The sequence below is a fragment of the Zalophus californianus genome, chromosome 1 (assembly GCF_009762305.2).
Source record: "Zalophus californianus isolate mZalCal1 chromosome 1, mZalCal1.pri.v2, whole genome shotgun sequence".
NCBI classification, from domain to species: Eukaryota; Metazoa; Chordata; class Mammalia; order Carnivora; family Otariidae; genus Zalophus; species Zalophus californianus.
The window spans coordinates 51,882,721-51,896,369 of NC_045595.1; the positions used below are offsets into that span (position 1 = coordinate 51,882,721).

The 13,649-nt window shown below is 49.7% G+C and overlaps 1 protein-coding gene across 13 annotated transcripts in view; it reads right to left on the reverse strand.

Annotated features, from left to right (window-relative positions):
- ATP2B2 (ATPase plasma membrane Ca2+ transporting 2) overlaps positions 1-13,649 on the reverse strand; it is a 373,064-nt gene that overhangs the window by 39,545 nt on the left and 319,870 nt on the right. For all 13 annotated transcript variants that reach the window (XM_027582262.2, XM_027582253.2, XM_027582250.2 and 10 more), the window contains 2 exons: positions 11,108-11,322; positions 7,598-7,840 (listed from right to left, as the gene is read on the reverse strand). In XM_027582262.2, coding sequence (XP_027438063.1) covers positions 7,598-7,840; positions 11,108-11,322 — 458 coding nt within the window. The remainder of the gene's footprint in view (positions 1-7,597; positions 7,841-11,107; positions 11,323-13,649) is intronic.

A 13,649-nucleotide genomic window follows, 5' to 3' on the forward strand; every position in this document is an offset into this window, starting at 1 on the left:
GCTTCTAGGAGTGCGTAGAAAACAACTTTCTGCTGAGTGGCTGTCTCCGGTGGCCTAGCCTGCTGCTCCTCACCCCTCAAGGGCAGGCACTGGCGGAGCGCCTCCCCAGTGCCCGGATGAACCACCAGCCAGCTCAACAGCAGCAGCGGCGGCCATGTTTGAATGTCAACTCTGCCCCGTCCTTTACTGGGCTTGTCACACGTATGGTCTGGTTCTACCCCCACAGCTCCCTGGGAAGCCAGCGATGAATATTCCCACTTCACAGCTGTGTACAGGGAGGTCCAGAGAGGCGAGGTCACATTGCTAGTCAGCGGCCCAGCTAGGATTTGACCCCAGTGTTCTCAGCTTTGAGCCTATAGCACGTGCTCTCCCCATAGCCCTGCCTGTCTCCACTAGCACTGGAGATCTCTGGTTAACTAGGGAACTGGCTGATGATCAATTTAGAGTCCAAGGGTGTGGGGAGATGTGTCTGTTTTGCTTATCTTTGTCTCCCACTATGGGGTAACCAATGAATATCTGTGGAATGAATAAATGAATAATTCTGTGCTTGTATGTGTAGGGTACAGCCCATGGGAGGCCAGAGGCCTCCAGAATTCTCTTCTAAAGGCCTGCCTCCCCAGGAGCTTCTCAGTGCTAGGCCTCCTGAGGAACATGAGGTAGCAGAGCCATGGGATCTTCCCCAGAGGCGGGGAAGGCAGGTCCGTGTGAGTGTCCAGGACAAAGACAGGACAGGCTGAGACCCCCTGGGGAGACACACTCCTGGAAAGCAGACTCCTTGGGACCTCCCCAGGCTCAGCAGTGCACAGTGTGTGTGTGTGTGTGTGTTTGTGCAGTTGTATGTGTGTGGTGTGTGTGTGCGTAGTGTGTCCAATTTCATATGGTGTGTGGTGTGTGTGTTTGGTGTGTGAGTGCAGTTGTATGTGTATGGTGTGTATATGCAATTGTATGTGTGTGGTGTGTGAGTGCGGTGTGTGAGTGCAGTGTATGTATGTGGTGTGTGTAATTGTATGTGTGGTGTGTGTGCGGTTGAATGTATGTGGTGTATGTGTGAGTGTAGCTCTGTGTGTGTGTGTGTGTATGTGTGTGTGGTGTGTGTTTGTGTATGGTGAGTGAATGCAGTTCTATGGTATGTGTATGCAATTGTATGTGTGTGCTGTGTGTGTGTGTATACAGATGCGTGTGTGTATGTCATGGTGTGTGTGTGTGGTGTGTGCCATGTATGTGTGTGGTGTGCATGGTGTGGTATGTGTGTATGTGTGGTGTGTGTGTGTGCATGCATACATGCAGGGTGTGATGTAGGGATTAACAGCTCTGTTAAAAATCCAAATTCCCCATTTGGGACTATTTGCTTTAAACTCTTCTCCCAGAGATGGTGTTTGCAAAAACAAAACAAACAAAAACAACTAAAACAGCTGTTGAATTCAACACACAGGCCCCTGCCATTTCACATACCAGAACCACAGCCCACCTCCCTTCCCCATCTTAGCACCCTGTAAAGTACCCTCCAGAATCTTCGGCACCTTTTGGCATCCCTGGCTTGGCCAGAGCCTACTCTCAGAGTGTGGCTTGACTTGGGGACTTAGAGGCTCATTGGAATATTCAATGGAGCCCTGGGTTTGGAGCCAGGAGATCTGAGTTCAAGGTTGGCTCTCTGCTTCGTGGAGTCCCTCTCTAAATACCCAAGTTCTAAGGCATGGGAAATACAATTAAGCAGCTCCTTCCTGCCTTTGAGGGTTACTGGGGCCCCCTGGGGTAAGGCGGCATCATGGCCACCTCAGCTTAGGAATGGGGTATGCTGAGGACCTGGGGTTTCTAATTAGGTCAAGTGTGGCTGATTTATTCAGGAAGACCATCCTGCCAGGAAACCCCTTTTTGCTCTTTCCTCCTGAACCACTTCAGATTTGACCCCAGTGACCTTTGGAGGCTCCAGGGAGATTTGTTTTTCTCTAGACAGTTTATGTGTTCAGAAATACGCCACAAACTTCCAACAATTCCGCTCCACAAGTCCCCATCCTCGGCTTAATAATTCAAACGTTAACTGCGGTGTCAACCTACTTTGAAAGAGGTCTCATAAAATACAAAATTAAGGTCTGCTTGGGTGGTTTTAGCACTCAGAACATACACAGTTGGAAAAGGAGAATGTTTTCCCGAGAAAGCACAAGGCCTCACAAGTGAGGAAGGAAGTATTTCCATCTTAAAGCACAGCTGTGGTTCTGAGAAGGAGCAGGGCGATGGGAAGAAGCCAGCAGAAGTCCTGATGTTCAAAGGGTCGGAGATAACAAAAGAAATCTGAGGGTGTGCCACGATTTCTGAGGCAGGGGAGCAATTTCTGACTCAAGGGTGATTCACATAGCTTCTCTCAGAGGGCAAGTTTAGTTCCTAATGATTCGAAATAAGACGGGAAAGAAGAAAGCTTTGCCTCCTCAGGAGTGATGGGGCATGGGGTTGAGGCTGGCCCTCTGGAGGGCCCTCCTGGGCCACTTTTCCTGGCCTCCCTGCCAGCAGCCTCAGCCTCACACCACTCTCCACTCCTGCCTGGGGTGCTTTATCTGAGCACCATGAGCAGAATCCTTTTAAGGGCTCATTGGATGCCACCTAGCTGTCCCTCCACACCCCCAGTCTTGACTCTCATCATTCCAGCCCCAGAGAAATACTCAGGCCACAGATCATCCGTATAAGCCACACATCTTCAGGTCTCTGGGCCTTGGCAGTACTGTGCCCCTGCCTGGAATGCCCTTGCCCGCTTGGTAAACTCCTCTAGAATTCTCTGGGTCCAAATCTGCCACTTGGTGGTCAGGAACAATCCTGGGCAGCTTACTTGATGTTTCTGCAGCTCAGTGTTTTTAGCTGCAAGATGGGAATGGTCATATTTGCCTTGATTCCCTGGAAGGGATGTGGAGGGTTAGGCAAGACAGTGACTGGCAAAATAAACTACAGAGAATAAGACTCAGGAATAATAAAAGAAGTTACAAGAGTAATAACTACCATGGCCTGAGTGCTTGCTACATGTCAGGAACCGCGCTGGGACATACGTATTTTCTCATCTGACCTTCACAGTAGCCCTGAAGCTGCCTCCAGGCAAAGGTGCATCTTTATGTGTTGCGCAGGAAGGGGTGGTGAGCTGCATGGGCTCTGGGTTGGACGGACCTGGGTTCTAATCCTGGCTCAGCCTCTTATCTGCTCTGGAACTCCGAGAGTGGTTTTTCACTTCTCCCAGCTTTGGGGTCTGATCTATGAATTAGAGATGTGATATCACCTACTTCATGGGGTCGTTGTACAAGGGGTGTATGGGGGTAAGTGCTTAGCATTGAGCCTAAGGGAATGTTAGCAATTAGGGTTAATTATATATTCACTTTACAGATTTGCAGACTGGGAAATGGAAGCTCAAAGGGGTCAAGTAGCTTGTTCAGGGTCACACAGGTGGTTAAGTGCTGGAGATGAGGTTTGAACCTTGGTTTGTTGGACTTCAGAGCCAAACCTCATTGCTTCTTGGACTGGGTGTCAGGACATCTGGATTCCAGCTTCAGTAGCCCATGGGGTGACCTGAGACAAGTCCCTTCCTATTTTCAGGCCTCAGAGTAAAGTGAGGGGGCTGGACCAGGGGGTCTCTAAGACCTGTGAATCCATGTAGATGACACCCACACAAACTACCCTTGCAAATACTCAAGTAGGTTGGTGTTTTGTTTTGTTTTGTCTTTTAAGAATGAAAGGTGCTGTCTAACTGGGAGGTCTCTGGATGAATGTAGACTAGAGAGCTGGGGGTAGCTGCAGAAGAGATCAGCTCAATATGCTGGAAGAACCGACAGAGCGCTGGTATTGGCCATGGGACAGAGATGGGGCCAACTCCTACCTCCTGCTGCCACAAGAGGGACAGTCTGTCCTGAGCATCTTATTAATTCATATTCACCCATCCACTGCCCATATATTCATCCACTCATCCATTCAACCATCCACTCATCCATCCATCTACCCATCCATCACCCACCCATCCATCCATCTGTCTCCCTACCTACTCCTCATCTCATTGATTATCTATCTATGCATCTATTCACCAATCAATTCACTTACCTCACCCACCCAACCAGTACTTCCCAAGAGCTATGCCTGGGGGAACAGAGATGACTCAAGTGTGTTTCTCCCTCTCAAAGAGCCCACGTTGTCAGACAATAAGAAGACATGGGAGAGTCAGTGGTCTCACGGAGGAGGAAATACAGCCCTGTCCAAGGTCTGATTTTCCTAGGCCGGACTCATTTCCTGATCAAAGCTGATGGACAGGGCTTGTGGGGAGGACACTGCCTGCATTTACCTGCCTTGTGTGCTTTAGGAAGTCCTACAGTCTAGATTTCCTAGCTTGGCTTGGAGGGTGGCTGGACTTCTACTCTGGACTAAGCAGCCCCTGACTCTTCTCAGGAGTCCTCTGGGCCTGGAAGGACAGTCCCTCAGAGGCCCTTTGCCCTATATGGCTGGCAGGCCCTGGCTGTGAATCTGACTCTCTGGACCCCAGGCCTTCCTTCCTGAGACCACCTTATGCTAAAGACGCTGTAGGACTGGTTTCAGTGACCAAAAGCCCGGTCTGGACACCCTACCTCAACAGCTGGCTTTGGAGTATCTATAAGTTGGCTTTGCCACTAGTTGGCTGTGTGGCTTTGGGTAAGACCCTTTTCCTCTATAGCCCTCATGCTTCTGCGATTTATTGTTAGCCTCTGCTTTGCTACAGACGGAATCCCCTTACAAAGGGTGATTTTACTGCTGAATAATGACAACACTAACCATACACAGTGCTGAATACGAGCCAGGCATTTTTCACTTACTAACTCATTTCATCCTCACAATAATCCTATCATTTTCTCAGGAAACTGAGGCACAGAGAGGTTAAGTAACTTGTTTGAATTCATATAGCTAGAGAAGGATTTGAACCCAGGCTGCCTGGCTCCAAAGGATGAGCTTTAACAACTACCTTGTCATACCAGGGACCTCTGCTATCCCTTCTGTACCGATGACCATCAGCCCCCACCAAGGAGAGCCATGTGGCCAGGGGGCTTTCAGGAAAGATCCAGAAAGAAGAGGCACAGGAGTCCTGGGATGCTAGGGTTCCAGGCACCATCAGGGGACACCGGCGCCCGAGAGGTAAGTGTCTTAGCCTGATTACAAACCAAGGATCCCAATTCCTGGGTCCCTGACCTTTCTCCAGTCTCAGCAGCTAAACCTCCCCAGGTAGACTGACTGACCCCTGTCCTTCAAGTCACGTGGAACCAACCAACATCTGGAAATGAGATTTTAGCTTTGCTGCCAGTGCTACGCAACAGTGCCTAACTGAGATGGCCCCTCGGCCCTCCAGGCAGACCCCAGAACTGCTTTTTTACTGTGGTTATATAAGTTACATCTCAATCCAAGCCCACCCCACAGGGCTGTGCCCCCGCGGCCGCCCCATCGCCCAAATCCTGCTCTGGGAATTGCCCTGATCCCCCTCTCTCCCACATCTGCAGGACAAGATCATTAACAGCATCCCCGTTATTTTAGGAAGGCCTGGGGAACAGAGTAAAATATTGCTGATCTCCCTTGATTCCCAAATTGGGCAGGGGTGGGGGTGAGGTGGGAAGACGACAAAACATCGTCATTTCTGGCATCACCCCCGCCCCCCTGGGTTCTGGATCACCCCTGTGCCCACATCCTCCCGACCTACTTTCCCTCTCCTCTGTGGGCCTCCCGTAGCCTGTAGCTCTGGGGTGATGCAGGGGGCTGCTTGGCCCTGGATAGTGCAGATCTTACAGCCCCAGTGTCTGGAGGCAGAAGCTGCCTTCTCCCCCTTCTCCCACCAGCCCTCAGCCCCTAGCTGCTGAGTCACACTCTCCTCCCCATTTGGATAAAGCTGCCGGCGGTGCCCACAGCCCAGCCTGACCATGATGCTGTGAGCTGGCTCCCGGGCGGAAGGGAGAGGTCAGGGCTAGGGCGCACTTGGGAGATAAGCAAAAAAGCCCAGCCGCTCACCCAGATGCTCCCACTACAGAAATGCCCTACATCTGGCTGCCGACTGACCTCTGGACAGACAATTCCCTGTTTCTCTTCATCCAAATGTTGGTTAATTACAAAAAGGCCTTCTCTGCTTCTAAACCAAAAAGGGATTACAGCATGATGAGTCTATGCAGCTAAGCTGAGATAGGAATGTGAGGATTTTTCTTTTTTCTTTTTTTTTTAAGATTTTATTTATTTATTCATGAGAGACAGAGGGAGAGAGAGAGAGAGAAGCAGAGGGAGAAGCAGGCTCCCAAGGAGCAGGGAGCCCGATACGGGACTCGATCCCAGGACCCTGGGATCATGACCTGAGCCGAAGGCAGACGCTTAACCATCTGAGCCACCCAGGTGCCCCCGAGAATTTTTCTTATCAGAACTCGTGATACTGCTACTATTACTAACAACAACAACGTCATCGGGTGGTAGATCCTTTCTGAAAATGGCCACCATTTGTTCCCTCTCTGAATCCAGGCCCTTTGCAATGTGATCTTGCAGTTCCTCCCGTCAAGAGATAGAGTCTAGCTCCCCATTCCTTGAATCTGCACAGGCCTCTTGGCTTGCGTTGACCAATAAGATGCAGCAAGATGACAATGTGAACAAGCCCAAACTAGCCTGCTGGAAAAGCTGGGGCCACACAGAGCCAAAACAAACCATCCCAGCTGAGGCCATCCCAGACCAGCCTCCGGTGCTGCTGAGATCAGCGGAGCTGTCCTCCTGAACCACCACAGACACAGATGCGAGAGGCAGTCCCACTGAGAGCAGAAGAGCCACCACGTTGAGCCCAGCCCGGATGGCCACCCCACAGAATTGTAAATACACAGTTTGGTTTTGAGCCCCTAAGTTTTGGAGTACAGTAGTCCCTGCTTATTCTCGGGAGATATGTTCCAAGACCCCCAGGGGATGCCCAAAGCTGTGGATCGTACCAAACCCCATGTATGCTATGTTTTTTTTCTAGACACACATATCCGTGATAAAGTTTAATTTATAAACTAGGCACAGTAAGAGATTAACAACTGATTAATAACTGATAATAAAATAGAACAATTATTGCAATATACTGTAGTAAAAGTTATGTGAATGTGGTTTCTCTCTAAGTGTCTTATTGTACTGTCCTCACCCTTCTTCTCATGCCGATGTGAGATGATAAGATGCCTACGTGATGAGATGAAGGGGAATGATACAGTGCGTGCCACAGCACTAGGCTGCCCTCGACCTTCTGATGGTATGTCAGAGGGAGGGTCAGCAGCTACGGGATGGAGGTTGACTGCACGTAACTGGAAGTGCAGATAAGGGGGACTATGGTAGTTAGTTATGGAGCAAAAGCCAACTAATAAAAAGTGCTTTGTTTTGTTTTGTTTTGTTTTCATAAGGGGAATAATGACAGGATCTAAGAAACACAATTAAGACTCTTTTTTGGTCATATAAACATCATTGCTAAATCAAAAAGCAAGAAGTTGCTTACTATACGACCACCCCAAAATACATCAGCAGGATTCAAAAACAGGAATCACATCGCTCACTCTGCCTGGTACCTGCGAGTCACCCCGCGGACCTCGCTCCCTCCAGCAGAGGCCGCTCCACTCACCAGAATCTTGGTGGTGTAGGCGCTGTTGATGGCAATGGCGTTGACGAGCAGCTCCATGGTCTTGGCATTAATGGAGCTGGGATCAGGGATCTCCTTGTAGTGGACGTCGCCAACGTAGGCCTGCACGACTGTCATGCGATTGGTGGTCAGTGTGCCTGTCTTGTCTGAGCAGATGGCGGTGGCATTGCCCATGGTCTCACAGGCATCCAGGTGACGGACCAGGTTGTTGTCTTTCATCATTTTCTGGGGGCAGAGGCAGGTGAGAGGGTGACAGTGAGGAGAGGGAGTCGGGGGGGCCAGGGTGCGGGGTGGGGGCACTGGGGAAGCACGCAGAGAATGGGGCAGAGCTTCTGCAGTCTGCCCCTTGTTTTTCTGCATGTGCAAAGGGCATGGGTGGCCGTGGCCTTGGACACTGGGGCTCAATGTGTATGTAGGTTTTTCCTTCGCTTTCCTTATTTGAACCACTTAAAAGATTTGATTAATTGACTTTATTAATTTGGAATACAGAAGTAATCTGTATTCCTTATGGAAAAAATTGGGAAAAGGGTGATAAATTAATGTTGAGTCCTTTATAATGACCTCAAATATTTTTCTCTTACAACCCAACAGAAGTAACCATCCTTTATTTGGCTAAGCATTTTTTTTCCCCCAAATCTTTTGCTGGTGCCTGGTTTTCATTGTCATTTTTGGTTCCACCAAAAAGAAATAAATTTAGGATAGATATATATGTGTTTATAGACATAGGGCAGTATCTGGAAAAATGTCGAAATATTAGTGTTATTATTTCTGGGTGGTAGAATTACAGGGGATTTTTATTGCCTTCTTTAAAAAAAATCTACAGATTCGATTTTTCCTGCATTGAATACATATTATACCTCATGTAATAAAAATCACAAATTTCTTTTCAATATACACAAAAAAGAAAACAAATCCACCATAATGCCATCACCCAGAATGGATACAGCTTATGTATTGACATCTTTTCTTTCTAAATTTATAACAAGAATGAAATCCTACCATACATATCATTATGAATTTTCTGGCATTCGCCCTCCTCTCTGTCTTTCCAGCTCCACTCCTAGCTTCTTCGAGGTTCTCAAGCAACTCAGCAAATGAAGTAATTCTCAAGGAACTGCCACTCTGAAGGCAGGCCCTGCTGACACAATGACCCCATCTGGCAAGGAGGGACATGAAAAGTTGCTAGAGGCTGAGTCAGACATGGTTCTAGTCTGTTCCTGAGAATCTGATTTCCTTTATTCTTGCTCATCATAACTCTTTATAAAAAGGGTGAAAAAAGAGTGCAATTAGAATAATTTTAATAGCAGTTCATGTCACTAAGGAATGACTATTGGTAGAATCATATGCTATTGCAGTCTTCTCTTATTATAACCTGTGATAAGAGTAACACTTCATCTATGTTGAATGGATGAGCAATAGCAACACACTTTATGGTTTGCAAAGTTCTTCCACGCTTATTTTCTTGTCTGATGTTACAAGAGGCCTGTGAAACCTTTGAGGATTGTGGTCCTCCATGTTGGCAAATGGAAAAGCCATGGCCAAGTGATTTGACCAGGATCACACACCTAATGAGGGTTAAAGCTGAGACTGGAGCCCGGCTCTGTATAACTTCACAGCCTGGATCATTCCATCGGGCCCCTGCCCATCTGTACTCTTGGAAGATAGTTCAAGTGTTGGGCTTAAGAATATACAGGTGGCTACTGAGCACTGGAAATGTGGCTGGTCTGACGTGAAATGTGCTGTACGTGTAAAAATATGTGTTGGGATTTGAAGACTTATTATGAAAAAAGCAACGTAAGATATCTCACTAGTGATTTGTATATTGATTACATGTTGGATTGCTAATAATTTGGACACAATAGGTAAAGTAAATTATATTACTAAAATTAATCTCACTTGTTTCTTTTTACTTTTTTTTTTAACATGACTATGAAGAAATTTAAAATCACACATATGGCTCACATTGTGTCTCTGAGTGTCATCTCTGTTCTTTTGATGGTGGCTCATGGGGTGGGTATGCCAGGCTCAGAGAGAGGAGAGTTTGCCTCTCCTGGGTTGGGGCTGTACCCAGTTTTTCAAGTGACTATATAAGTAACACGACCTAAGACAGCTGAAGGCACCAGGTGCCAGAGATGCGAACCGCAGAAGGTGCAGAGGCCTAAAAACGTCTGTGCATGATTCCCCCCCCCCCGACTACCTCTGTGTGACTTTCAAGACACCCCAAGCTCGGCCGGGTGGCTGTGGGGGTCCCCACTCCTGGCTGTATGAGAATCTCCAACTCTGGGCCCCAGGCCCCCAAGCAGCATCGTGTTGTGACCTGTTTGGGCTTTGGTTTGTGGGATGGAGTTTCTTCAAGAACCCTAAAACAAGGAGACGATAAGGGCCGTATCTTTTACCTAGAGCTGCCACTTTCTGGCACCTGCCTGGAGATCTCTTTTCTGTATGAAATTACATCGGCGAGCCCAGTCCAAATTCCAGCTTGGAAACTGATGCCTGCCATGCCCTCCGGCAGCTCTGCCAATGTCTCGGAGCCAACGCCTTGTTTATAAACATGCTCAGGCCTCCATCCTCGTAGGCACGTCCTGGCACTGGGGCTCCGGGGACCAGGAGTGCAGAGCCCTGCCCTCCGAGGTGGGAAAACCATGGGGCCAAGGGAAGAGAATGAGGCTGTGATGTGAGCCAAGCTTGAAGCGCCCATTTGAGATGCTCAGCCCAGTGTTCGGGCTCCATGGATAGCCATGGCCTGGGAGCAGGGGGCGGTGGGGTTCTGCCATCCGGGGAGCACTAGAAAAACACTCCCTGCCCCCAGCCAGACCCAAGTGTCCAGTCAACTTTCATGGGCTTACCACCCTTCATTAAGCTGCTTTTAAAACCTCTTCCATTTTCAGCCCATTCCCGGAGAGGAGGGGGCTTCCTTAAATAAGATCTCTTTTGGCTTTAGGCTCATCTCTTCCCAACTTTAGGGAACAACCTCTGAGGTGAGTTGCTGAAGTATCACAGCTTCCATGGGGCTTTGACCACAGACTTTTCCTTACATTTGGTGGGATGGGGATGGGTTTGGGCCTGCATGGTGAGGTCTGCTTTTTATGTTTTTTTTTTTTCTTAATTTTTTTTATGTGGAGTTGATGATCAATGTTTAAAAATCAAGAGAGTTATATATTAAGTCCAGGCTTCTGGCTTCTCTGGGAAAAATGTGAAGAGTTGGCAATGTGTGTGGGGGGGTGCATCTGCAAGGCAACACTTAGCTGGGGTGAATCATGGTTGTTCCTGTAGCCAAGATGTGGCCCTCCAGGCTGCCACAGGCCCTGGACTCCCTGAGGGTGTGTGAGCTCCGGCTTCTGGCATAGGTCTCCTCTCCCAGCTTCTGAGGTGCCCCCTTCCTTCTTCATAGCTCTACTGCTGGCCCCAGCGCTTGCCCCACGGGCCACCCCCCCAGAGCCCCTGCTGGGGGCAGCCAATCCCAGCTGCTCCGTCCGGTCCTCTCCTTCTCACCTTCACCGAGTAGGCCAGTGAGATGGTGACGGCCAGAGGGAGCCCCTCCGGCACAGCGACCACCAGCACTGTCACGCCAATGATGAAGAACTTGACAAAGTACTGCACGTAGACGGGCGTGCACTCAGGTAGCCATGGCTTCTTGTTGACCACGAAGGTGTCCACGGTGAAGTAGAGCACCAGGATGATGACCGTGATGGCTGACATCACCAGACCTGTAACACGGGTCGGGGGGAGACCATCTCAGGGGCTCTCCTGGGGGTGGGGGCCCTGGGAAGTGAGATGGAGACCAGATACTTGGCCAGGCAGATTCTAACCCACATCTCAGCTCTGCCACTTACTAGCTTTGTGGCCTGGGGCACGCCCTTGATCCTCACAGAGCCTCAGTCTCCTCCTCTGTGTAATGGGGATGCCCGCTTATTTCATGTGGTTTTGCAAGGATCAAATGTGATGAACGCATGTAAAGCGCCTGACACGGTGCCCGACACCTTGTGGGTGCTCAGGAAATGTGTGCCGAGGCCACGGGAATTATTTTGAACTGCCTGCATAGTTCTTGCGCACAATCACGTGCAGCCAGTACCACTTATCGACTTGTCCACCCAGGCACCTCATAGCTCCTAATCCAGGAGTGAGGGACACAGCACTAGAGAGGACAGAGTCCCTGCTCTTGGGAAGCTGAGACTCCAGAGGGGGAGGCAGACAAGAAGCAACACGCTCATGAACAAGACCATCCCTGTAGAGATAATGCCGTGTAGAAAAACTGTAGGACGACATGACAGAGAGTGACATGGGCTGAAGGTAAGAAAACAACCCACGTCCATCGACAAACAAATGGGTAAAGATGGCGTGCTGTAGACACACAGTGGAGTATGACTCAGCCTTAAAAAAGAAGGAAGTCCTGCCATTTGCGACCACATGGATGGGCCTGGAGGACATTATATATATATATAAATAGTCAAACTCATAGAAGCAGAGAGTAGAAGGGTGGTTGCCAGGGGCTGTGGGGAGGGGGAGGGGGGTTGTTTTTCAGTCGGTATAGAGTTTCAGTTATGCAAGATAAAGAAGTTCTAGGGCTCTGCTCTACACTACGGGGCCTACAGTGAACAACAGAGTATTGTGCGCTTCAAAATTGGTTAAGAGGCTGGATCTACCTCTTAAGTGTTCTGAGCCCCCAAAACGGAAAACAGAAAAACCCAGGAAAGAACACAGGAATTTTTGGAGGTGGGGGGTATGTTTTGTACCTTGCTTGTGGTGATGGTATCACAGGTGTACGCATATGTCCAAATTTATCAAGATGTACACTAAATGTGTGTAATTTTTTGTATATTAATTGTACCTCAATAAAACTTCAAAAAAGAAAATAGGAAAACACGGCCTGGTGGACAGAGACTACTTTAGCTAGGCTGTCCAGGGAAGATTTCCTGGAGGAGGTTATCCTTGAGAAGATAGGGAATGATGAGAAGGATCAGCCAGATGGTGACCTGCAGAAAGAGCGTTCCAGAAAGAGGAAAGAGCAGGGGGCCCTTTTTTGGATGAGGACATTGGGGTCAGTGAGGGGAAGGGACTTGTCCAAGGCCACAGGCCAGAGAAGCCCTGCAGAGTTCGCAGATGCAGGTGCCTACCCGCTCGGATCCCCGGGGACCCCCTCACCCGTTCGGGGTGCTGCAGGCTCTGTGCAGGTGCCGCGGAGGCTGTGCACGCCTGCACCCTCTGCCAGAGGAAGTCCACGCTTCAGAGAGCACTGTCTCCTGGTCAGGAAGTACCTGGGATGGAACCCCACCCCAATGTGATGGCCAATATTCAATGGCTGAGGTGGAGGGGGGTCCAATAGTGCAGTCCCCTTGCTGCGAGGCCAGACAGACCCTGCAGAGGTAGGTAGAGACGGGGATTCCTCCAGGAAGTATCTGGCTTTTTCCCTGGCCCCTTTGAGCCTCTTACCCTTTATAGGTCTCACCTGAGAGCACCCTAGCCCCTAAAAACCCTGCGTCCACCCATTTCAGGCTCTGCTTCAGGGAATTCAGCCCAAGAGAGGAGCAGAGGTGGGATGTGAACCTAGAAGTGTTTGACCCTGAACTCCATTCTTGGCAAGGCTGAGGAGGGGGAGGGGGGTGAGCAAGAGCTTTGAAGGCCACGGGTTGTTCTCATCACTCCGTTCCCTGCCCCCCAGTGCCTGTGCTGTGGTTCTGTGGAGTCTTCTCCATGCTGGGGATGGAGGAAATCCCTGGTTCCGTCGCTCCCCTGCCCCCACCTCCAGCTGTGGGACTTCAGAGCCGGCTCTATCCCCATCTGACAGTCGCAGGGGCAGGAAGCCAAGCTCCCAGCAGCCGGGAGCTATCACCAGGCCCCGAGTTTAAATATAGACAGCCAAGCCTGTAATTTGCCTCCCTTCTCCACGCTGTGGTGCCTATAATTAGAGCCGGGAGACAGCCAGGTGGGGAGGCCTTGGTGTTTGCGTGTCCTCATGCGGGAGGAGAGGCCAAGGCCATGTCAGCCGGGCAGGGCTCGCCTTGCAGCTGGGCTCAGCTTCCTGGGCCGGAGGGGC